The 23529-nt window shown below is 39.9% G+C and overlaps 1 protein-coding gene across 3 annotated transcripts in view; it reads left to right on the forward strand.

Moving 5' to 3' along the window:
- The window catches only part of nod1 (nucleotide-binding oligomerization domain containing 1), a 60446-nt gene that overhangs the window by 12564 nt on the left and 24353 nt on the right, over positions 1–23529 (forward strand). For 2 of the 3 annotated variants that reach the window (XM_080039379.1, XM_080039380.1), the window contains 3 exons: positions 17022–17196; positions 17819–19634; positions 20654–20737. In XM_080039379.1, coding sequence (XP_079895505.1) covers positions 17022–17196; positions 17819–19634; positions 20654–20737 — 2075 coding nt within the window. Of the gene's footprint in view, positions 1–17021; positions 17197–17818; positions 19635–20653; positions 20738–23529 lie in introns of those variants that run through there. The other variant, XM_080039381.1, reaches the window with a different exon arrangement.

A 23529-nucleotide genomic window follows, 5' to 3' on the forward strand; every position in this document is an offset into this window, starting at 1 on the left:
AAGGGAGACACAAGGAATAAGATATAAGCACATTTAAGCTCAAAAAACTGTGTTTTGCCTTTCAAAGTAAAATTTCCATGATCAAGGTTTTTTGATTATTGTGTCTGAACAATTATAGACACGTTTGAAAACATTTGACACATGTTTTAGTGCTTTGGTATGCTACACTTTGAGTCTATATAGTTAGCACAATGTCAACCCTAAATTGCTGCATCATGCCTATTATCCAAAATTCTGGGGATGGGGTGATTTGTGCGCAAGGGCCTGGGTGAGTTATAAGTAAGTAAGTAAGTAAAATGTATTTATAAAAGCACATTTATGACAGTTTGCACTGTCCAAAGTGCTGTACATAGTGCATTCAGTAGGTAAACAATGAAGGTACAATAACAATAACCAAAATAAAAGACGTAAAGCCCATACATCCACATAAACACAGATAGTAGTGCAGAGGTAAGATAGTTAATGGGGAGGAAACACCAGGGTGTACATATGGGTTTTGAGCCTTGATTTAAAGGCAGAAATGTAGGGGGAATCACATTTGTCAGGTGGCAGTTGGTTCCACAAGCACGGAGCAACTAGTGCAAAGTACATTTCTGAGAGTTGTGCCAGTGGCATGGCTGTATACGCTGGTCACCAAAAGAAAGTGATTGTCTACAGTAGCTCAGAAGAGAGTGACATCTCAATTCCACTTAACGACACCACTGATGAGAGTTCAGATGGCCAGAAAGATGATGATGGTGACTTACGTGGGGTGATTTGTGCGTCAAGACAACTTTTTTTCCGAAAGCTATATTTCTTAAACAGTTTATTCCAGATCCAAAGTTTTTATTGCCAGGGATGCACAACATCCTGAACTATATGTACATATTTGAGTTGGAGACATAACTGTCAAGGCCTCACTTTAAAATCACTTTGAGTAAAAAGTTGCACAAATCACCCCACCTTCCCCTACATACCCTTTGTTTACACCAGCTTACAGAGCCTACTGAGCATTAACACTATACAGGGGTTGACACTAAGGTTTCAAATGCACTTGCCCATAGGGCAAGTACAGGTAATGTTTTACTTGCCCGAATGATGTGTTCACTTGCCCAAAAAAACAAAAAAACTGTTAAACAATGATATATATAGGCTAAATAAATTATACATTTTAGTGAACCGTATCTCTTAAATGCAAACACAGCTTACTAGTCTCATCCTGACCACATACAACCAACAACAATTCATATAAGCCTAGATATCATGACATCACACTACACCAAGCGCTTGGTCCTGCTGCAGCATCGTGAAAGGGCCTCTTTTTGCCAGGCACCTTGCCCAGGGGCTCAGAAAACTCAGTCTAGCTCAGAGTCAAGCTGAATGTTAGCTTCCTCAGAAAAATTTTACTTATTTCACTTATTTAAAACGGTCACATTGTGCCAAAAAGTGATCGTGTGCCATAAAATGATTAAAGTCCACCATGTTAAAGCTATTGCCCAGTTATACTGTAAGTAGGGAGGGGGATCATTCATTTCTATTCATATTGATACCATTATAAAGACTCCACAATCCAAATCTTTATCGATACCTTTCTATTATTTTGTTAAAAGAGAACTGGTATTATTGCTTTAATTGCTTACAAGATGAGCAGAGCTCAGGATAGGACTTTAAGCAGGTCATAATTCCATATTTAGGCCTACTAGTTTATATTGCTGGGAAAACAAGTTTTTTACCCAAACTGTAGGCTATTATTCAAGCTTCCCGCGAAAAACTCAAATTTCTTATTTTCTTGATGTTACATTTGAACACATCATGATGTCATTTTATTGACCTTTGCCTAATAATCATTTTACTGAGCCGACCTGAACACATCACATTTGAACCGTTTGCGATTTTTTTTAGCTAACTAGGTCTTATCCTGCAGATTTTAATATGGATTTAAAAACTATTCGATTTTTTAACTGCGGGACTTGTCACTTGCTACAGTCTCTCGTTTGTTCATAAGAATATAGCCGATCTATTTTGTGTGAGTTAGCGGGAAAAAATATGTTTTGCAGACTGTAAAACACATGAATAAATAGCCTAGACTACTGACAAACCCTCTAAAATCCACTGGCCCGTTCGGGCAACCAAGAAGCGATCTCAACTTGCCCAAACATTATTTTCAGTTGCCCCGGGCAAGCGGGCAACCGTTAGTGTCAACCACTGCTATATTTTTTCATTGCAATTTTAGTTTATGCTGCACCTACACTAGTATTTAATAAGTATTTTATTTATTGGAGAATTACAGCAGTATTTTTATATTTGTAATGCATTGTATTTGTATGTTACATACTGTCAGCTATTTACTGACAGCTAAAACTGTTCATTCTCCGTTAACTATGAACCGTACCGTACTGTACCGTACCGTGACTTCAAAACCGAGGGACGTACCGAACCGTGACTTTAGTGTACCGTTACACCCCTAGTTACTGCAGTTAGCGGTCCCCTCCCTCGTCACCACATTAATGCACTGCGGTCTTCAAGCATTGAGTTATCTAGTGTGATAAACCATGATAAAAACCATCAAAACAGACATTGGGAAGGATTTTTACCTGCTCTGCCATTGTAGGCACATACACATTCACCCATCTGTCGCTCTGCACGTGCACCGGCGTTTGTAGCGTTCTCTCTTCTGATTGAATACCAGTTTCGGGATCCCCGAAAAGTTTATTTGCCGATTACATGCAGAGCGAGTGACTGAGAGATAGGCTTTATGAAACGCGCACACTATATAAGTGATCACTGTATGAATAAAGAGCGATTTAACACTTATATTAACATAAATAAATCGCTCACTTCACCTTTAACTGATTATTATGTCTTCTTCTTGGCTAAGTCTGCAAGCCAAACAATTTCAGTTTTGAACATAATTTTTCATGACCTCGTCATGTGCGGCCCATAACTGTACCGTATTTTCCGCACTATAAGGCACACTGGATTATAAGGCGCACCTTCAATGAATGGCCTATTTTAGAACTGTTTTCATATATAGGGTGCACTGGATTATAAGGCGCATAGAATAGAAGATACTGCAGTCAAACGTTTGACTGGGGTTGCGTAGATGGAGCTGTGCTAAAGGGAATGTCAACAAAACAGCCTGAGGGGAGAGCAGCCGAACTGCCCTGCTAGCTCGGATGCTAACCCTGTGAGCCTGTCAAGAGCTGCCTGCCTGGGTAACGCCGGCTCGACTGCTCTGTCAGCGGGGATATATGATCCTCTGCCCATGGTGCAAACACCGACAGGTCACCGACAGGTCTGTTACCGATGGGTTTCAGTGTCCGAAATGAACTTTGATTATCACACAAGCGAGAAAAGCCTGGTGCGTTCGGGCGAAAATAGTGTGATGGAAGCGCAGCGGGGCTATGAACTAGGAAGCGCTTAGTGTTTCTGCTTCAAAATAAAAGTTTACTGACTACGGTAGCCGTAAGTCTGCAGGCGGTGCGGCTTTGTAGTTTACCAGTCGTACTGAAACATTTTATTATTAAATAGTTTTTATTGGTTTTTCATACTGAAACATTTTGACAGAGCGACTTGAGCGCCGTGCACAACCAGTATGGATCAACCAATTAACCAATTGATAAGGTAGCCTGGAAATCCAGACCCTGATATCTTGAACGATAGATCTGCCCACGATCAATAGTAATTTCCAACTCAAGGGGAGGCTCCTACTCGTGCATTTCAAATCCCACTGCACGCAGTTGGATAGCACTACAACCAACAGTGCGATGCACAAGGTGACTTATTAAGCCCCGTTCGTTTAGCGAACAGCTGTTAAACTGTCAAATTAAATGTTTGCCATGGTCGGTCGGCAAAACAGAACATTCTACTTACTTGCTAATGAAAGATCTGAGTGCCGTCTTCTAAATCGTAAGGGTCGTGGCCAAAGCAGTCTCAAACTCACACAACATATCCGCAGCCATCTTTGATGTTTATTATCACGGCTTCGACGTTGCATGCACGTCACTGTCGTCATCCGGTTACGTCCGCTGGCGCGCCCATAATAGATAGAACCAATTGAAACGTGAGTCTGGATTTCTGGACTTTCTGAAAAAGCACAGGATTATGAGTCGCACTGTCGTCAAATCTGGTTTTTAAGTGCGCCTTATAGTGCGGAAAATACGGTTCTGTGATATGAAAAAGAATTTCCCTTTGGGGACAATAAAGTCTAAAGTCGTGTGGCCCTTCAAATAAAGTGGTGACTTGATCCATAGTAATCAAAGTATTTAGCCCTCATCCTACCAACCTATTTTACATACATGGACTACCGACGGGGCCCTTGTGACCCCCAGGCATAAAGTAGTGAAAGAAAAAACCATCATAGCAAATAGTTTTTACTTTTTTCTTCTCAAAAATGTATTAGCTATGTAATAAATGTAATCTGTTATGCCATGCACATAGTACACTGTTGTGCTGGGTTTGATCTCAGCCAAGGTTGATTAGGGTAAATAAAATAGCAGGAGGATATCTAGGCACGATAGACACGATGACCCCATATGATCAAGCTGTGGAAGTTTACATGGACACGGCCGTGGTGTCTGGCTTCGTGATAGCCTGTCGGGCGCACACAGCTAGGTGTTTCACTAATGCTAACTGGTGCTAACTTGGTTAAAGCGGCTAAAGCACAACCGATAGCTGAACACAAATAAAATGCACATTCACTGAATTTAACAGGAAACCAATTTTCCTCGCTCTATCTCTCAACACACCTGCTCCGTAACATTACGTAACAATTTAGGCTATGTGACGTGGTTACCGTAAAAGATAACTTGAATTTAAATTTTGATCACTATAATGGCTTCCCCTCAATCATGAAAACAAAATAATCGTAAGTAAACTACCATTGTTCAGCACGCAGTGACATGCAGGCTTGTAAATGCAGTGAACCTTTCTGCTGTGCGCTCTGCCCCGCCTCGGCTGGTGCAGAGTAGGAGGGAGACGGTGCGCATTGCCGGGTGTTTTGAAAAACTTCTAGAAGACGGAAAAGACAGAAAGTCAGCCTTTGGTTGAGACAAAAGGTAAAATGATTGTGGAGTCTGAAAACACTTCAGACTCACAACAGACTAAAACATTGTGCATGATATGTCACGCGCAGACACACAAAAAAAGGCAAATGCGACCATGTCTGCACCTCAAAATATCACAACCAATTAGTTTACTCACTTTAAGTCGAATCATAGGGATCTATGACCAAGCAATAACGGAATAAAGAAAACAGGAAGATTAAAGCTCCTTTACTCCTGCCACCACAACAGTCATCAATTAAGAACACTCTAGCCTACAATGTAACTTGCCTAACCTGCTGCAGCAGGTGAGGGGAGGGGCTGTGTGAAGTTGTGTGTGTCAGCTGGAGGAAGAGAAGTCCGCACTGTTGGTATCGATAGGGATGCACCGATCCACTATTTTTAGTTCCGATTCCGATATCTGGGTTTTGGATATCGGCCGATACACATTTTTGGGTAACACTTTACAATAAGGGTACATTAATTAATGGTTAGTTAATGCTTAATAAGGGTTAACTAACCATTAGTTAACTGTTAACTAATGTGTGTAGTAAGCATTTACTAATGGTTTTCATGTTAACTAAGGTATTAATTAATACATTATTTAATGTTTATAAATATCCTATATTAACCATACATGAATTAAGCATGAACCGAAAGTTGATTAATATAATAATAAGCATTAATTAACTGTTAACAAATGTCATTTTTATAACATTACTTAAGCATAATTAACCATTTATTAATGCTCTTTGTGACCCTTATTGTAAAGTGGGAACAATTTATCCATTAAGTGACACTTAATAAATGCACATCAGGGCTGAATAGGCATTACTGAAGTATAATTAACCTTAATAGGCATTACTTAAGTGTAATTAACCATTTATTAATGGACTTTGTGACCCTTATTGTAAAGTGGGAACCATTTCTCATGAATTAACACTTAATAAAGGTATACTAGTGCTGATTGAGCGTCACTTAAGCATAATTAACCATTTCTTAATGTTATTTGTGACCCTTATTGTAAAGTGGAAACCATTTATCACTTGTTACACTTAATACATGCAAAATAGTGCTGAATAAGGATTACCTAAGTACAATCCATCAATCAACAATGCTCTCTGTGACCCGTGTACATTCTCTATAATAACAATATTAAACATACTGAAAATACTAAAATATTCCCAACTGGAAATCAATTCATGACAACATTCTGTTATCAACACAATTCAGTCACAATTTTAAAAAGAAAAGAAAATGTTATTTTATTTAGAATCTTTAGTTTTATTTGGAAACACGGCTCTCACATTTGACAAGAATACCGTCAAAGAACTCCAAAATAGTTTCTTCAACAAATTATATCCAGTTTAATGATTTTCTCTGAAAGGAACAAACAGGAGGAAATGGATCACTAACATCAATGGTGAAACAAGACACAGTGACTCAGCAGTTAGGTTTAACAGGTAAATGTAAAATATATGTATTTTCTACTCTCTTCCTTGAAATGTGTATCATTGTTGCAACATAAACAAAAATAAAATACACTAAGAACATAACAGTTCTATTTTTAATCATGGACTGAAGATAAAACAAAATAATGATCACTCTATTGTGACTAAACACTAGTTTAACCTGGCCCTATCACTGTTATTTCAATGAGCACATATGTATTTCATTGAACCTTTATTTATACTTGAAAGATCAGTTGAGGGGTGACCCTCATTTATAATCCCTCGCTCTCTTTAGATCCAGCTCTTGGGTTTGCTGGCCACTCCAGGCCTGCGGTGCTCCTCTCCAAATGAAGCAGCTGGAATCCAAGAATCTTGTCTAATCACCCATTTGATGTATGGAAAAAAAAAAAAAAAAATCAGTAAACAGTTCAAATGCATTTTTGTTTCCTTTATCTAAATCATTATAGCATAGCATTACGGTTCCACATTCTGTATTATTATTATTATTATTATTATTATTATTATTATTACAACATAATGACCTGCATTGCTTAACTGAAATATCTTTGGTACCTTAATCAAATAAAATTCTCACTGAAAGGGGCGCCCTTAGCTCAGTTGGTAGGGCGTCCCCCCCATGGGCCTCGGCCAGCAGCGGACCCGGGTTCGTTTCCAGCCCGCAGTCGTTCTCTGCATGTCACTCCCCTCTCTGCCCCATTTCAACTCTGTCTCTACGCTATCAATAAAAGCATTAAAAAAAAAATCTCACTGAACTTTTAACAAGTTGACACTATTTTTTCATTCAAAAAACATGTAATCTCTATGACCATTCTACACAACACATGCTCCGCTTTAGCTAATTTTAGCATGAAATAGCAACATGCACTTTGAATGGAATAATGCTAACATTATTCACATACTGTTTGGTGTCCATGAACAGACACTTTATACACTTTATTTAGACACCGCTACAATTACTGCTTAAAGTTACCTGTGAAGCTAACCAGTGCAAGCCTCTGGTAACGCTGCTCATAACGTTACTATGCTAGCGGGAGGCTGCATCGCTAATATATTTCACAGTATTCTTACATACACACAACTATATCATCTCACTAACACCTTAGTTAACTCACCAATAGTTTTGTTTGGCTAATGGCAGCATAATTGTAACCACCACAGGTCTTTTGTGTGAGAATAATGGGTCGATCAAGCTGGCTAAGCACATAGCTGCTGCTTTTACTGACCAGGCACACATCCGTCTTTCTATCCTCCCAGTGGCCAGTATCCAGTAAAAAACGAGATCTATAGGTGATTAATATGATCAATAAAAGGCTATTGATAATCAACAATGGCTGTAGAGGGGAACATGTATGCAATGTATTTTCAACTTTGGGAAGGTGAAAATACGTTTGGAGACTTTACTTTAGAAAAATATTTCTTTTCAAACCTTATTGACATTATGATTACCCACGTTTTTCAAGTACTTGAACTCGCTCAGCGATCAGCCAGCAAGAAAGACGGTGTCTGGACAGTAAAGCAGCAGCTATGTGCTAAGAGTAGGCCTACTTGCCAGCTTGACCCACCCATTATTCTCACAAAAGACCCGTGGTGGTTAAATGCATGCTGCCATTAGCCCAACAAAATTATTGGTGAGTTAACCAAGGTTTTCGTAGATGATATAGTGGTGTGTATGTAAGAAATTAATAATGTGAAATATATTAGCAACGCAGCCTCCCGCTTTTTTTTTATTTATTTTTTTATTTGAGGTACCAAAGATAGTTCAGTTAAGCAATGCAGGGCATTATGTTGTAAAAATAACAATACAGAATGTGGAACCGTAATGCTATGCTAATGATTTAGATAAAGGATTTTTTCCATACATCAACTGGGTGATTAGACAAGATTCTTGCATTCCAGCTGCTTCATTTGGAGACGAGCACCGCAGGCCTGGAGTGGCCAGCAAACCCAAGAATTGGATCTAAAGAGAGCGAGGGATTATAAATGAGGGTCAACTCACCCCTCAACTGTGTGTCTTGTTTTACCATTGCTGTTTGTAATCCATTTCCTCCTGTTTGTTCCTTTCAGAGAAAATCATTAAACTGGATATAATTTGTTGAAGAAACTATTTTCAAGATTCAAGATTCAAGATGATTTATTTTGTCATTGTACATGTTTCAGAACAACGATAATCTGTTTACAGTTATACCTCGCCAAGAGACATAGAGTGACAGTAACCAAACATGGGAGACAGGGGGGATACACTGAAGAGTCGTCTAGCGTGCGCTGCGCCCCTTAAAGTAGGAAAGGATAAAGAGAACATCAGGGAAAGACAGGTTAAAAAAAATGCTACTCTCACACTCTGCTCCTTATGGGTGCAAAGTGTGTGATTAGTACAAAAACCACCTTGGCATAATAAGCACATGATAACGCCACAGACAAATATAACACGTTGATAAGCACAAAGGTACGGGTTAGGGGTTTATGGGACGGTAGGTGTCACAGCCCAGGCACCAGGGGGCGTACGCAGCCGGCAGGCGCCCCGCCCGCGGCATCCATTCTGCAACGAGGGAGGGAGAGGGGGTAAGGAGACAAGAAGGCTTATGTGGTCAGGGGTCGTGTGTGCTATGTGTCTACGTGTGTGTGTATGTGTGTTCCGTTTATCTAAATCTGTCCAGACATAACGGGAGTCTTCAGCCGCCAGATGGTATAGCGAGTCCAGGAGACAACCTCGAGGCCAGCCAGAGATAGAGTTCTTTGACGGTATTCATGTCAAATGTGAGAGCCGTGTTTCCAAATAAAACTAAAGATTGATAACAGATTGTTGTCATCAATTGATTTCCAGTTGGGAATATTTTAGTATTTTCAGTATGTTTAATATTGTTATTATAGAGAATGTACACGGGTCACAAAGAGCATTGTTGATTGATTAATGGATTGTATTTAGGTAATCCTTATTCAGCACTATTTTGCATTTATTAAGTGTAACAAGTGATAAATGGTTCCCACTTTACAATAAGGGTCACAAATAACATTAAGAAATGGTTAATTATGCTTAAGTGACGCTCAATCAGCACTAGTACGCCTTTATTAAGTGTTAATTCATGAGAAATGGTTCCCACTTTACAATAAGGGTCACAAAGTCCATTAATAAATGGCTAATTACACTTCAGTAATGCCTATTCAGCACTGGTGTGCATTTATTAAGTGTCACTTAATGGATAAATTGTTCCCACTTTACAATAAGGGTCACAAAGAGCATTAATAAATTGTTAATTATGCTTAAGTAATGTTACAAAAATGACATTTGTTAACAGTTAACTAATGCTTATTATTATAGGGGAGAGTGGCCTAAGTTGTGCAACTTTTCACTCAAAGTGACTTTAAAGTGAGGCCTTGACAGTAAAGTCTCCAACTCAAATATGTACATATATTTCAGGGTGTTGTGCATCCCTGACAATACAAACTTTGGATCTGAAATAAACTGTTGAAGAAATATAGCTTTCGGAAAAAAAGTTGTCTTGATGCACAACTTGCCCCCGTTGTGGTGTAAGATGTGCGGTTGGAGAGAATACCATGGGGTGAATTGTGCCATTGATATATATCTCATAAACTGTAATGCAAGACAAATCCATTATACACTTATTTAAGGTGTATTTAAAGTAAATAAAGTAAATAGTTGACAAAGATTGAAGGACAATTTTCTTAAACAAGGCCTAGCAGATCTAATGGTTTTACCTGCAAAGCTCACAATGACAAAGTCACCATCATCATCTTTCTGGCCATCTGAACTCTCATCAGTGGTGTCGTTAAGTGGAATTGAGATGTCACTCTCTTCTGAGCTACTGTAGACAATCACTTTCTTTTGGTGACCAGCGTATACAGCCATGCCACTGGCACAACTCTCAGAAATGTACTTTGCACTAGTTGCTCCGTGGTTGTGGAACCAACTGCCACCTGACAAATGAGATTCCCCTACATGTCTGCCTTTAAATCAAGGCTCAAAACCCATATGTACACCCTGGTGTTTCCTCCCCATTAACTATCTTACCTCTGCACTACTATCTGTGTTTATGTGGATGTATGTGTAACGGCTGGATCAGGAGGACACAGGCGAGGAGACAGTATCAGTTTAAAGAAGATTTATTTTGGAAGTAACCAGCAGGGGGTTAGGACCGTGATCCGGGGGGAAGCTGGCTGTCATGGGGCTCCAGGGAGAGAGCAACGGGGCAAGTCCAGGGAGCTGAGTGTGAGCAGTAGGGGTGTAACGGTACATGTATTTGTACCGTACCGTGACGGTACAGGCACGTATTTGGTGTTACAGAGGTGGACCGCGGTCCGTTTGTGGCGTACATAGCATTATATGGCGAATGTACAGGCTTGTTTTGCTGTGTGGCACTTAAAACTTGTCGTCGGAGTTCCCCCCGGACCATTTAGCCTCCGGCTCGGCTCGCACGTGCGCAGTAGCAGCCAGCGATTGAGAGTCTCTTATCTCCATGGTGAGCACGAGGGTCAGGCAGTGTTGCTAACTTAGCAACTTTGTCACTATATTTAGCGACTTTTCAGACCCCTCTGGCGACTCTTTTTTCAAAATAAGCGACCAATCTAGCCCCTTCTTCTGGTGTTATTGGCGACTTTTGGAGACCCTGGCTGTCGCTAAAGCATGTATCGCTCTTAACTTCTAAACGAGCAGCGGGTGACTCCACGGCCACTCCCCCCGTCCCAGAGCACTGACAGGCGGCCGAGTTCTCACGCAGCAGTCAGAGCAAGAGATAAACAGCTCTCCACTCTAGTGTTCCGTTTGCATCACTATTAGCAGTTATAGTAACCCTCGTTTACAGTCTATCAGTAGGCCTAGTGCAAATAAAGATGTTATACAGTGCTATCGAACAGAGAGCGAACTGCATGACGAAAGTCAACAGGAAACCGGAGCTTGCAGGCGCCCCCCTGTTATTCAAATCCCGTTTGAGAGATAACTTAAGATTCCAGGTGAATTATGAAAACAGAGATAGACGTTTGGAACAATGTCGGTTGTTTCACTGCGATCGCCTATGCGGCAACACGTCGAACATGCATTTTAGAAGGCACCAAAATAAATAAATAATAATAAAAAAAATACGGGGCGATAGTGTATTACAGAACAGTTAGTGGCGTTCGGAGCGCAGAATCTAGGTCTACTATATAGCCTATAGGCTACTGACGAAAATCACACAACACATTGCATCTATTTATTAACAATATTTATGAATTTAGGCTATATTTTGCTGCTCCAACTCAAATTCAGCCCAGCCAGGCGATAGTTAAGTTTCAGTTTCGTTTTCATCTCCGTGGTATACAGCCGTTTGGACCAGCTGATCGGCTCCCGACAGCAGGAGTCAGTCTGCGTTCCAGTTGTACTGGGAAGACTTTCTCTGACTGAAGAATTTGTAAATACACTGCATGTTATGGGACTGTAGTCGAGGTCAGCAGACACACTGACTGTTTTGAATACTGTTGCAGATGTGTTTAGACTACTAGAGAAGACATGGACAAGGACATATCTGCATTGTCACAGGCAGAGAGGAAAATAGAGACCTAAAATTATCTGTGTATTAGAATGAATCTTCTTAAAAAAAAAGAAAAAAAAATGTTCTTACTGTAGTAGCTGTGTATCTGTGTATCTGAATCTTATGGCAGTGGGGGCGGGACCCGATAAGCCTTTGGCTTCTCCTGCTTCCCTTCGGACGATAACACAAAGTAATATGTATGAATATGCAATGAGAAAATTATGTATTATGTGTAATTGTCCGGAAGAATAATAATAAAAAAAAAAAAAAAGTCGGATTTATGGTGCCAGTGATAACTGAACTAAATGATAAAATAAAGCGATCTTCTCCTTCCTATATCTGTCTATCTTTATCCCTCCACTGCACACTCAGTCACTACTATCCATGCTAAAAGGAAGCAGGATTATATAACCTCATTTAGCACATTATTTTTAAATATTTTATATTATTTATTTATTTATTTTCTCCCCCATCTAATTTTGACGATTTTTAGAAAAATGTGTTGGTCTGTAAGCGCTAAGGGAGCATGTTTAAATAAAACCTGTGAACCTTAACTTTTAAATGTATTTTATTTCATGTTTCTATGTGCTACGCAGGCTTAGATATTAAGGTTTTGGTAGACTTGACAATTCATACTATTTTTTCAGAAAACCCTCAGGCATTAAGGACATGCATCCTAGATTGCCATAGTCATCAATGGGTTAAGAGAGTTGCATCAATATTTTCTTTTTTTAAAGTCAAAAAGACCCATTAATAGCCTACTGTATATTTTTTCATTGCAATTTTAGTTTATACTGAACCTACACTAGTATTTAATAAGTATTTTATTTATTGGAGAATTGCAGCAGTATTTTTATATTTGTTATGCATTTTATTTGTATGTTACATACTGTCAGCTAGTTACTGACAGCTAAAGCTGTTCATTCTCCCTTAACTATGAACCGTACCGTACTGTACCGTACCGTGACTTCAAAACCGAGGTACGTACCGAACCGTGACTTTAGTGTACCGTTACACCCCTAGTGAGCAGGCTAGAGCAGGCAGGCAGAGGGGTCCGGGAGGAAGTGCTGGCGGGCGAGGGCTGGAGCTGGTGGCTGGAGTCAGGCCGGGAGAGCTGTGGCAGAAAAAACAGGAGTTAGCCAGGAAAAATGCAAAAAAGCGGAGCTGCAAACAGGTTAGCTTAGAGAGAGGACTGACTGTGTGGAAACAGAATCTACAATCTGGCAGTGTCTGGAAGGTAGGGCCGGGTATATGAAGAGCAGTTGATTGATGATTGATGGCAGCTGTGAATGCTGGTGATTGACTCCAGCACACCTGACTCCAACCCTGCAATTAGACCAGCACATAGACAAGGGTAAAAGGGAAAAACAACACAAGGGCTTGAGGCCCAAGCAGGATCCTAACAGTATGGGCTTTACGTCTTTTATTTTGGTTATTGTTATTTTACCTTCATTGTTTACCTACTGAATGCACTATGTACAGCACTTTGGACAGTGCAAACTGTCATAAATGTGCTTTTATAAATACATTTTACTTACTTACTTACCTATAACTCACCCAGGCCCTTTGGCACAAATCACCCCAATCCCAGAAATTTGGATAATAAGCATGATGCAGCTATTTAGGGCTGACATCGTGCTAACTGTATAGACTCAAAATGTAGCATACCAAAGCACTAAAACATGTGTCAAATGTTTTCAAACTTGTCTATAATTGTTCAGACACAATAATCAAAAAACCTTGATCATGGAAATTTTACTTTGAAAGGCAAAACACAGTTTTTTTTTTAGCTTAAATTGATTATATCTTATTCCTTGTGTCTCCCTTCTTTACAGGATGAGTCAAATGGATGGCTCTTCTTAAATATGTGGTCACATTGCCAATTTCTTCCACGGTTTTCTAGAAATAAGGGGTGGCACAACTTCCAAAATGCACAACTTAGGCCACTCTCCCCTATTAATCAACTTTTGGTTCATGCTTAATTAATGTATTAACTAAGGTTAATATAGGATATTTATAAAAATTCAATAATGTATTAATTAATACCTTAGTTAACATGAACACTATTAGTAAATGCTTACTAGACACATTAGTTAACAGTTGGTTAGTTAACCCTTATTAACTATCCATTAATTTGGGGCGGCTGTGGCTCAGTTGGTCGAGCGGGTCGGCTGATGATCAAAGGGTTGGAGGTTCGATCCCCGCCCTGCCACCTGTGTCATGGTTGTTGTGTCCTTGGGCAAGACACTTCACCCACCTTGCCTCGTGTGAATGTCGATAGTTAGCCTGCTATCGGTGTATGAATGTGTGTGTGAATGGTAACGTGGGAAAGGAAAACAGGTCTCCCTTGTAAAAGAGTCTTCGGTCTCAATGGGATTTACCTGTATAAATAAAGGTTAAAAAAAAAATTATAATGTACCCTTATTGTAAAGTGTTACCCATTTTTTTGTTGGTGGTGATGTTATGTGTAAGGCTAGGAAGGCTTAAGCAATTCTAATTTAAAAGAGCAAGATATATACACAAATGCATATAGGTTTATCGTAAAGGCAGACTATGCAATATTTTAATGAAAATATCAATTATAGTCACACAAAAATAATCCTTCTCAATGATCACTTCTGCCCCACTAGAATATGTGGTGGTGTGTTTGTCTGCACAGTCTTCCTCTCTCTGGCTGTATTTTACATAGTAGAATTTGTCACAGAAGCATCTCCACTTCCTTGACTTGGGTTAGCTTTGGTTAGCTCACTGGCTAACAAACTGATATGTACTGTATGCAGGGCCGCTGCTAAGCTTTTTGGTGCCCTAGGCTGAAATTGTCAGTGATGCCCCCCCCCCCCCACCCCCCCAAAAAAAAAAAAAAACACCAAGAAGCTCGCGTCCGTAGGGCACGAGCGGAAATTTTTTGGCCCTTGCAAGATCTCGGCGACTGCTTTTTGGCACATTTGCTGTAGTGATGAGTTTTTGCGAACAGCTTAACTTGTGAAAAAAGAAAAAAGTTGCCTAGTATCCTACTAACTGCCTTTGCAAAGGAATTGAGTGATAGGATCATAGATAAATTATGAGATAATGGGCCCCTGGGCACACACTCTTAAAGGGCCCCCCACTTGTCCCTATCCAGTCAGGTACACTGAATTTTCTACACGGATACATACAATGGCATATGGCATACAATGGCAAAAATATATTAAGGAAGTCAGTGTTTCCCACAGGATTTTGGGGTATTGTTGGAGGGACCCTGTACCTTGTTGGGGGGTCCGGGGTATGCCCCCCCGGATTTTTTTTTACCTTTTTAAAGTAAAATGCATCAATCTGGTGCACTTTGTGAGGACATTTTAGAGACTAGAGAGATATCAAATCCTGAGATGCAGAAGGAACATTATTTTTCAGATTTTTCTTAAACAGGCAGCACTCTTTACTCGGCAACTGTAAAAACAGTAGATTGGTCTGCAGACCCATGTTCTATGATGGAGGGGCCCATTTCAACAGATAAAGGGTGGATATGAACAATTTAGAATTCACACATATAAAGCTTATTTGTGTATGTGTGAGGGGGCCTTCAACCCCCTTAGACAGAGCTACTAATGCTGTTGTTTTTAACTTGCTTTTGTATTGCTCCCCTACTAGTTGAGGGGCCCATGATGATTGCTATCTTGTTACATTTTAATGAGTACTTATATTTAGGCTATTCCTTTTTGGACCCTGTTATTGACATCAGTGTCTGAGCTCTTTGACTATGCAACATGAAAAGTTACTATCAGTATCTCTGGCTAAGGGCCCCCCTGAGCCCTTGGGCCCCTGGGCCTGTGCCCGGTGTGCCTGTGCAGTAATCCACCCCTGGATAGGTTACACAATTAAGAAAAAACAACGAAAAAACAAATTAGTTCATAACTAATTTATATATTTTTTGTAATGTAATGATTATCATGAACTTTAAAAAAAAACTATTTTGGGGGGCCCCCGGACCATCTCTTTTTCCTTTTTAATTAAAAAAAAAAAAATTATAAAAAATGTTTTTTGGGGGGGCCCCCCCAGGAACTTGGTGCCCTACGCAGTCTGCGTACTCCGCGTATAGGGAGCGGCGGCCCTGACTGTATGTCTAACTAGAAAGTCGTGTCCTCTCTCCCTCCACCGAACGTCAGCGCATGCTCGCACAGGCTCGTTCGCTCTTTCATAGTAAAAAAATATATATATTTATATATTTTTTAAATATAAAAAGAAAATAATTTTTTATTTATTTTTATAATATCGGAGCTGACAGTCCGATATCCGATACGCAAATTTCGGCCATACCGGATCGGCCCCATCCCTAGGTATCGATACTACTGCAAATGATTATCGTATCTGAATCTCACTTTTTAGTATCGATACTTTAGTCAGTATCGATACTTCAGTCAGTATCAATACTTTAGTCAGTATCGATACTTTTGACAACCCTATTTGGGACGAATTGATTGACAAAGATAGAGTAAAGCACCTATGAGATATGACAAAAAGTCTTCCTCTGGGGTCAAAATTACCCCAGTCGGTAGGATGAGGGTTAAGCACTACACCATGAATGCCCTCTGACTTGGTCGATAAATAACCCATAAATTGGGTACAGGCAAAATTATACTAAGGTCATTGAATTTAGACAAAATGTAGGTCACCACTTTAGTTAAAGTGCCACAAACATGATGAAGTCGTGAAAAATGAATGCTAGGTTCATCATGATTTCAACACGTGTATTGGTGTGACTGGATAGTTTTTGGCCTCTCACTTTAACTTCAGACTTAGCCATGAAGAAAACATGATCATCAGTTATAACTCAAACATCATGATGATTGAAATAGCTTATCTGACGATTTAATTAATTATGTAGTGTTGTTAGTTGTTGTAATCCTTGTGAATTACTGATAGTTTGTGAAGTACTACATGAATGAAAGTGTTACCAAACCTCCAAAAAAGGAGAACATTTCAGAATGTATTAACAAAACAGACATTCTGTCCTGTGTTTCTTTTTTTAGGTGCGCAAAATCTTGGAGCTAGTCCAATGCAAAGGGGAGGAAGCCTGTGAATTCTTCATTTACATCATATATGAAGTATGTGATGCATACATAGACCTCCAGCCATGGTTGAAGGAGATCAACTACAACCCAAGCCATGGCGTAAAGCTGATGGAAGTGGTTAACACTGACCCCAGTAAGTATTACAATAAGTATGCAGGGCTAGTCACGCCAGATACCAATATCTGATTGGACTCAGTGATAAGAACCTCTGTCACTTCATGTAAAAAAAAAGAAGCCTCCTTTCGATCAGGCAGGGAAACCCGAATGGGAGAGCAGAGGTTTACATGCACACTCTGTGGAGCCGCACACTCACCGCACCTCAGTATTGCTTACAGGGCTCATTTACACTCGCGAGTGCCTCATGCACGCATGCACATTTTGACAGTGATTCGCCATCATATATAAAGCACTTTGGATAAAAGCAGTATAGAAATGTATTGTTTCCATTTACCATTCATGTGAGAAATTGCACACATTGGACCCAGTGTGAGATTCAAATCTACATGGGGGAAGCAAAACAAATGTGACAAGGGCTTTTGAAAATCTAGCAGAAATGTTAAACTTGTCATCCTGATTTGAAGTTTGGTTTGTAGCGAAGATGAAAGGTTGAACATAAAACTAAAAAAATGAAATAAGACATCCTTGTTTGGATGGGATAAAATGTTTCTAGTCTAAATGAAGGAAAATAATAATAATAACAATGTGCACTCTTAGCTTCGACATTGCCACTGCTTCATTGATTACCCTTTTCAAAGTCAGCAGGTATTGTGATAAGTTGAGACAAGATATGAGCCGGGACACCAGCTTCATCATGTCCTACGGCCAGAGAGAGGAGACTCGTCTGGATGACCTGTACACTGACACATTGATGGAGCTGTTGAACGAATGCAATGAAAGTATGGGCTTCTTGGAGAGTCTGGACCAGCTTCTTGGAGACCACGGGGTCTTCAATTCCAAAGGTGAAACCATCTATGTGATGGGGGATGCCGGTGTGGGAAAATCCATCCTCCTGCAGAAGCTCCAGAACCTCTGGTCCAGGAAAGAGCTGCAGACTGACGCAATCTTCTTCTTTAAGTTTCGCTGTAGGATGTTCAGCATCTTCAACGACACAGAACAAATCTCCCTCAGAGAGCTTTTATTCAAATACAGCTGCTACCCAGATCAAGATCCAGATAATGAGGTGTTTGAATACATCCTGCGCTTCCCTGAGAAGGTTGTTTTTACATTTGATGGCTTTGATGAGATCCAGGAGGATCTAGACCTGAGCAATGAACTTGAAATGGTGTCACCAGAAGAGAAGGCCCACCCCCTCCGGCTGCTCATCAGCTTGCTCTGTGGGAAACTACTCAAGGGCTCCAAGAAGGTTCTGACGGCCCGGACAGGGACTGAGATCCAGAGTAGGGTGATCAGAAAGAAGGTAACGCTGCGGGGCTTCTCCCCTGATCATCTGAAGACCTACATTGAACTTCACTTTAAGGAGCAGAAGCATCGAGAGCTGGTGTCAGTTCAGCTGGATGCCAGCCCCCACCTCTGCGGTCTATGTACCACCCCACTGTTCTGCTGGATTGTATTCAAGAGCTTTAGGTACCTGAACACCATGCATGATAGTTTCCATCTGCCTGAAACCTGCATTACACTCACTGGCATCTTCCTCCTGCTGTGTGAGGTGTTCCTTAGCCGCTCAGCTTCACCGGCAACGTCTCTGCTGAAGAAAAGCACTCGTTGTGTCTCCGAGACATTCAAAGGAGGGCTCAGGCCTCTCGCAGCATTTTCCAAACTAGCACTTCAGGGTATAGAGAGAGGTAGCTTCATTTGCAGCCTGGAGGAGATCACTGTGTGTGGCCTGACAGAGGAGGACCTGGCCCTGGGCTTTCTAAGACCTGTCACTGAGTGTGACACCAGTGGAAGGCCTGCAACATTTGAATTCCTCCATATCACCCTCCAGTCTTATTTGGCGGCATTTGCTCTTGTTTTAGATGAGAAGGCTGCTACCAGCTCCATACTTAAGTTCTTCACAGAGTGCAGCAGGACAGGAGAACCATCCTGTCTGCCTTTTGACTGCTGGAGCAGTGGCTCTTCAAAGCCCAATGAAAAGAAGCCATTTGCAACTACTGAACACCTTCAGTTCACTAATCTATTCTTGTGTGGACTGCTGTCAAAGGCTAACAGAGGCCTGATGGAGCATCTAGTATCTCCTGTTATATTAAAGAAAAAACAGACCTTACTTAAATCATATCTTTCCACCAGTGTAAAGTCCCACGTCCATGGCTTACCCGACTACAAACGTGGAGACCACAAAATAGTCCATGTTTTGCCCAACTTCCTGTGGATGCTGAGATGCATCTTTGAGACAGGGAGTAAAGACATCGCTCACCTGACAGCAAAAGGCCTCACAGCGGGCTTCATCCTCAAGCTGGGTTACTGTAACATCTTTTCAGGTGACTGCACCGCCCTCAACTTTGTACTGCAACACCGTGGAAAGCTGCTAGGGCTCGACATGGACAACAACAACATCAGTGACTATGGGGTGAAGCAGCTGAAGCCCTCCTTTTGTAAGCTGGCAGTAGTGAGGTAAGATGAACTATGAACATGTTTAACTATAGGGCTGCAACAACGAATCGATAAAATCGATAACTAAAAGCGTTGGCAACGAATTTGGTCATCGATTTGTTGAGTCGCGCGATTAATATGTCACTCGTAGGCGCGGCACTGTTAACATCCAGTCGCCGACAGGTTCATGCACGCCCACAGCGAGCCTTCCGCACGTGAAGCGGTGCGAGAAAGCAAACATGTCAAATGTGATGTGTTCAGGCCGGCTCAGTAATATGATTGATGTGTTCAAATGCAACACAAAAAAAAAGAAATTTGAGATTTTGGCGAAAACTTGTTTTCCCAGCAATATAAAATAGATAGTAAAGATGGAATTATGACCTGTTTAATGTCCTATCTTGAGCTACGATCATATCAGCAATTAAAGCAATAATACAAGTTCTATTTCAACAAAATAATAGAAAAGTATCAATAGTGATATCAATAAAGACCTGGATCGTTAAAGAGTCTCGAAAATGGTATCAATATAAATAAAAAATATTAACGATCTCCTGTCGTCTGAGAGAAATTAAGATGATTTAATTTTTTTAACCGTTAGTATTTACCGGTTAAAAATCTTATCGGTTGACTGGTTTACCATGGACATCCCTTATATACTGTATAAATGTTTATCATACATTGTATGTTTTTTTTTGTGTTATCCCAGTTAAGTTTATTTTTAATTTATCATTTAATATTACTTTTGATAGTTCCGGGACGTTGGAGCAATAACCTGGTGTTTTGACACTTCAGTCTGCACTGTGAATTTGAAGTAATGTTCAGTTTTTGAATAAAGATGCGGAAATTACAAATGTTTTTTTTTATCCGATTCATCGATTAATCGGAAAAATAATCGACCGATTAATCGATTATTAAAATAATCGTTAGTTGCAGCCCTATTTAACTAACTAATAATCTCTATTGAGGGATATTCATAATGATTTTAAATATACTGTATATACCTCATCTAATCAAACACTAATCAAACTGGTCGTCTTCAGGTTGTCTGTCAATCATCTGTCCGACAGAAGCATTGAGGTTCTTGCAGAGGAGCTGTGTAAGCACAAAGTTGTGACGTTCTTAGGGTGAGTCAACAAAAAAAATTGTCTGCATTGCTATTCAAATGTACATATGTATCAGTGATAAAAACCATTCAGATTGTGAAGTAAAATCCCCATTACCAAATTATGCAGTTCTGCATTTTAAATCCTATAAAGTAAAGGTTTAGTCATCAGTAATAAAATCACCACACTGTACTTAAAGTATTGAAAGTAAAGTAGCATTCGACACAATTAATGACAATATTCTCATTTCCAAATTTTTAATTGTTCAGATAAAACTCTGTATTGGTTTTTATCATTCCTTATGAATTGTGAGCAATGTGTTGTCAGCAACAAAACAAAACATTTTCCTCAAATTGAATCCCTCATGGGTCGGTCTTAGGCCATAGACTCTTTAGCCTATATATAAATGACCTCCCTGAATCATGCAAAGGGGCTGGTCTCCAAATGTACACGGATGATACATGCAAGTGCCTGTGGTAAACGAGCTACCACAGCTGTAGAACAACTATCATTACACTTGGAGGCAATTTATAGCCCGATGGCTTGAACATTCATGTTTGACACTTAATGTTAAAAATACAGTTTCTATCTGTTTTCTCTTCTGGGAGGCGGCCCACATCCACCAAACTAGAAGTTAAGATAAACAATCAGCTCATAGAGCATGTTTCAGGGGTTAAATACCTTGGCTTAATGGTGGTCCTTCCCATGAAATTTGACAAAAGGGTTCCATTTTTTTACAGAACCAAGGCCAATTTATATTTATTTAGACTTACTGTATTAGGGACTGTCTAACCTTTGACGCAGCCAAAATATTTATGCACACAATGATTTTTTTCACACCTCAGTTACTGGGCTTCCGCATGGTCGCAGGTAGATGCATGTGTGACTAATGTTACAAAGGGGTGGAAAGTTTCCGGAAACTTTCCTTGGGAACTTTCGCTCTGGAATTTTGGGAATATTCAAAATTGAGAATTATAGGAATTAACTAAATGGCGGTAATTTAAATGATCTGTTTCATATCCAAACATAGATCTAATCATATAAACATTATGTTTTGTCATAGGCAGACATCCATGCAAAATAATACAAGTAAAACACATTACATTTGAACAGATTTAATTGTAAGTTGAACTTTATCAAGTTTTGATTATTTTATGAACAATCAATAATTCCACTGAGCATCAAAAAGATGAATGTTGAGTAAACTATTACTCATGACCCCACCCATTCAATAAATAAAGTGTAATGCCCCCCATGTAATGGAGGAATGCACTGTGCATGTAGGGGGCGTGGCCTCAGTACCCCTGCAGTAAGCAGTGTGCTATGTGCAATTTGCCAAGTGTACTTTCATGAAATCTGGTTGTTTTAGTCAAGATAATGCTTAAAAATATGTTCCCCAACTATGTTCAAAATCACTGTTTAAGCCTCTGTAAACCTGGCCTAAAATAGTAAAAATCAATAGGGGAGAGTGGCCTAAGTTGTGCAACTTTTCACTTAAAGTGACTTTAAAGTAAGGCCTTGACAGTAAAGTCTCCAACTCAAATATGTACATATATTTCAGGGTGTTGTGCATCCCTGGCAATAAAAACTTTGGATCTGGAATAAACTGTTGAAGAAATATAGCTTTTAGAAAAAAAGTTGTCTTGATGCACAACTTGCCCCCGGTGTGGTGTAAGTTGTGCGGTTGGAGAGAATACCATGGGGTGAATTGTGCCATTGCTATATATCTCATAAACTGTAATGCAAGACAAATCCATTAGACAATCACTTATTTAAGGTGTATTTAAAGTAAATAAAGTAAATAGTTGACAAAGATTGAAGGACAATTTTCTTAAACAAGGCCTAGCAGATCTAATGGTTTTACCTGCAAAGCTCACAATGACAAAGTCACCATCATCATCTTTCTGGCCATCTGAACTCTCATCAGTGGTGTTGTTAAGTGGAATTGAGATGTCACTCTCTTCTGAGCTACTGTAGACAATCACTTTCTTTTGGTGACCAGCGTATACAGCCATGCCACTGGCACAACTCTCAGAAATGTACTTTGCACTAGTTGCTCCGTGCTTGTGGAACCAACTGCCACCTGACAAATGTGATTCCCCTACATGTCTGCCTTTAAATCAAGGCTCAAAACCCATATGTACACCCTGGTGTTTCCTCCCCATTAACTATCTTACCTCTGCACTACTATCTGTGTTTATGTGGATGTATGGGCTTTACGTCTTTTATTTTGGTTATTGTTACTTTACCTTCATTGTTTACCTACTGAATGCACTATGTACAGCACTTTGGACAGTGCAAACTGTCATAAATGTGCTTTTATAAATACATTTTACTTACTTACTTACTCATAACTCACCTAGGCCCTTTGGCACAAATCACCCCAATCCCAGAAATTTGGATAATAAGCATGATGCAGCAATTTAGGGCTGACATCGTGCTAACTGTATAGACTCAAAGTGTAGCATACCAAAGCACTAAAACATGTGTCAAACTTGTCTATAATTGTTCAGACACAATAATCAAAAAACCTTGATCATGGAAATTGTACTTTGAAAGGCAAAACACAGTGTTTTGAGCTTAAATGTGCTTATATCTTATTCCTTGTGTCTCCCTTCTTTACAGGATGAGTCAAATGGATGGCTCTTCTTAAATATGTGGTCACATTTCCAATTTCTTCCACGGTTTTCTAGAAACAAGGGGTGGCACAACTTCCAAAATGCACAACTTAGGCCACTCTCCCCTATATGATATCAAAGTTGTGTGTCTCCATAAGCTTTTACAAAAATCTGATTTAAATGAAATGTTCATAT

This window comes from Ammodytes marinus (genome assembly GCF_949987685.1).
Source record: "Ammodytes marinus genome assembly, chromosome: 13".
Classification (NCBI taxonomy): domain Eukaryota; kingdom Metazoa; phylum Chordata; class Actinopteri; order Uranoscopiformes; family Ammodytidae; genus Ammodytes; species Ammodytes marinus.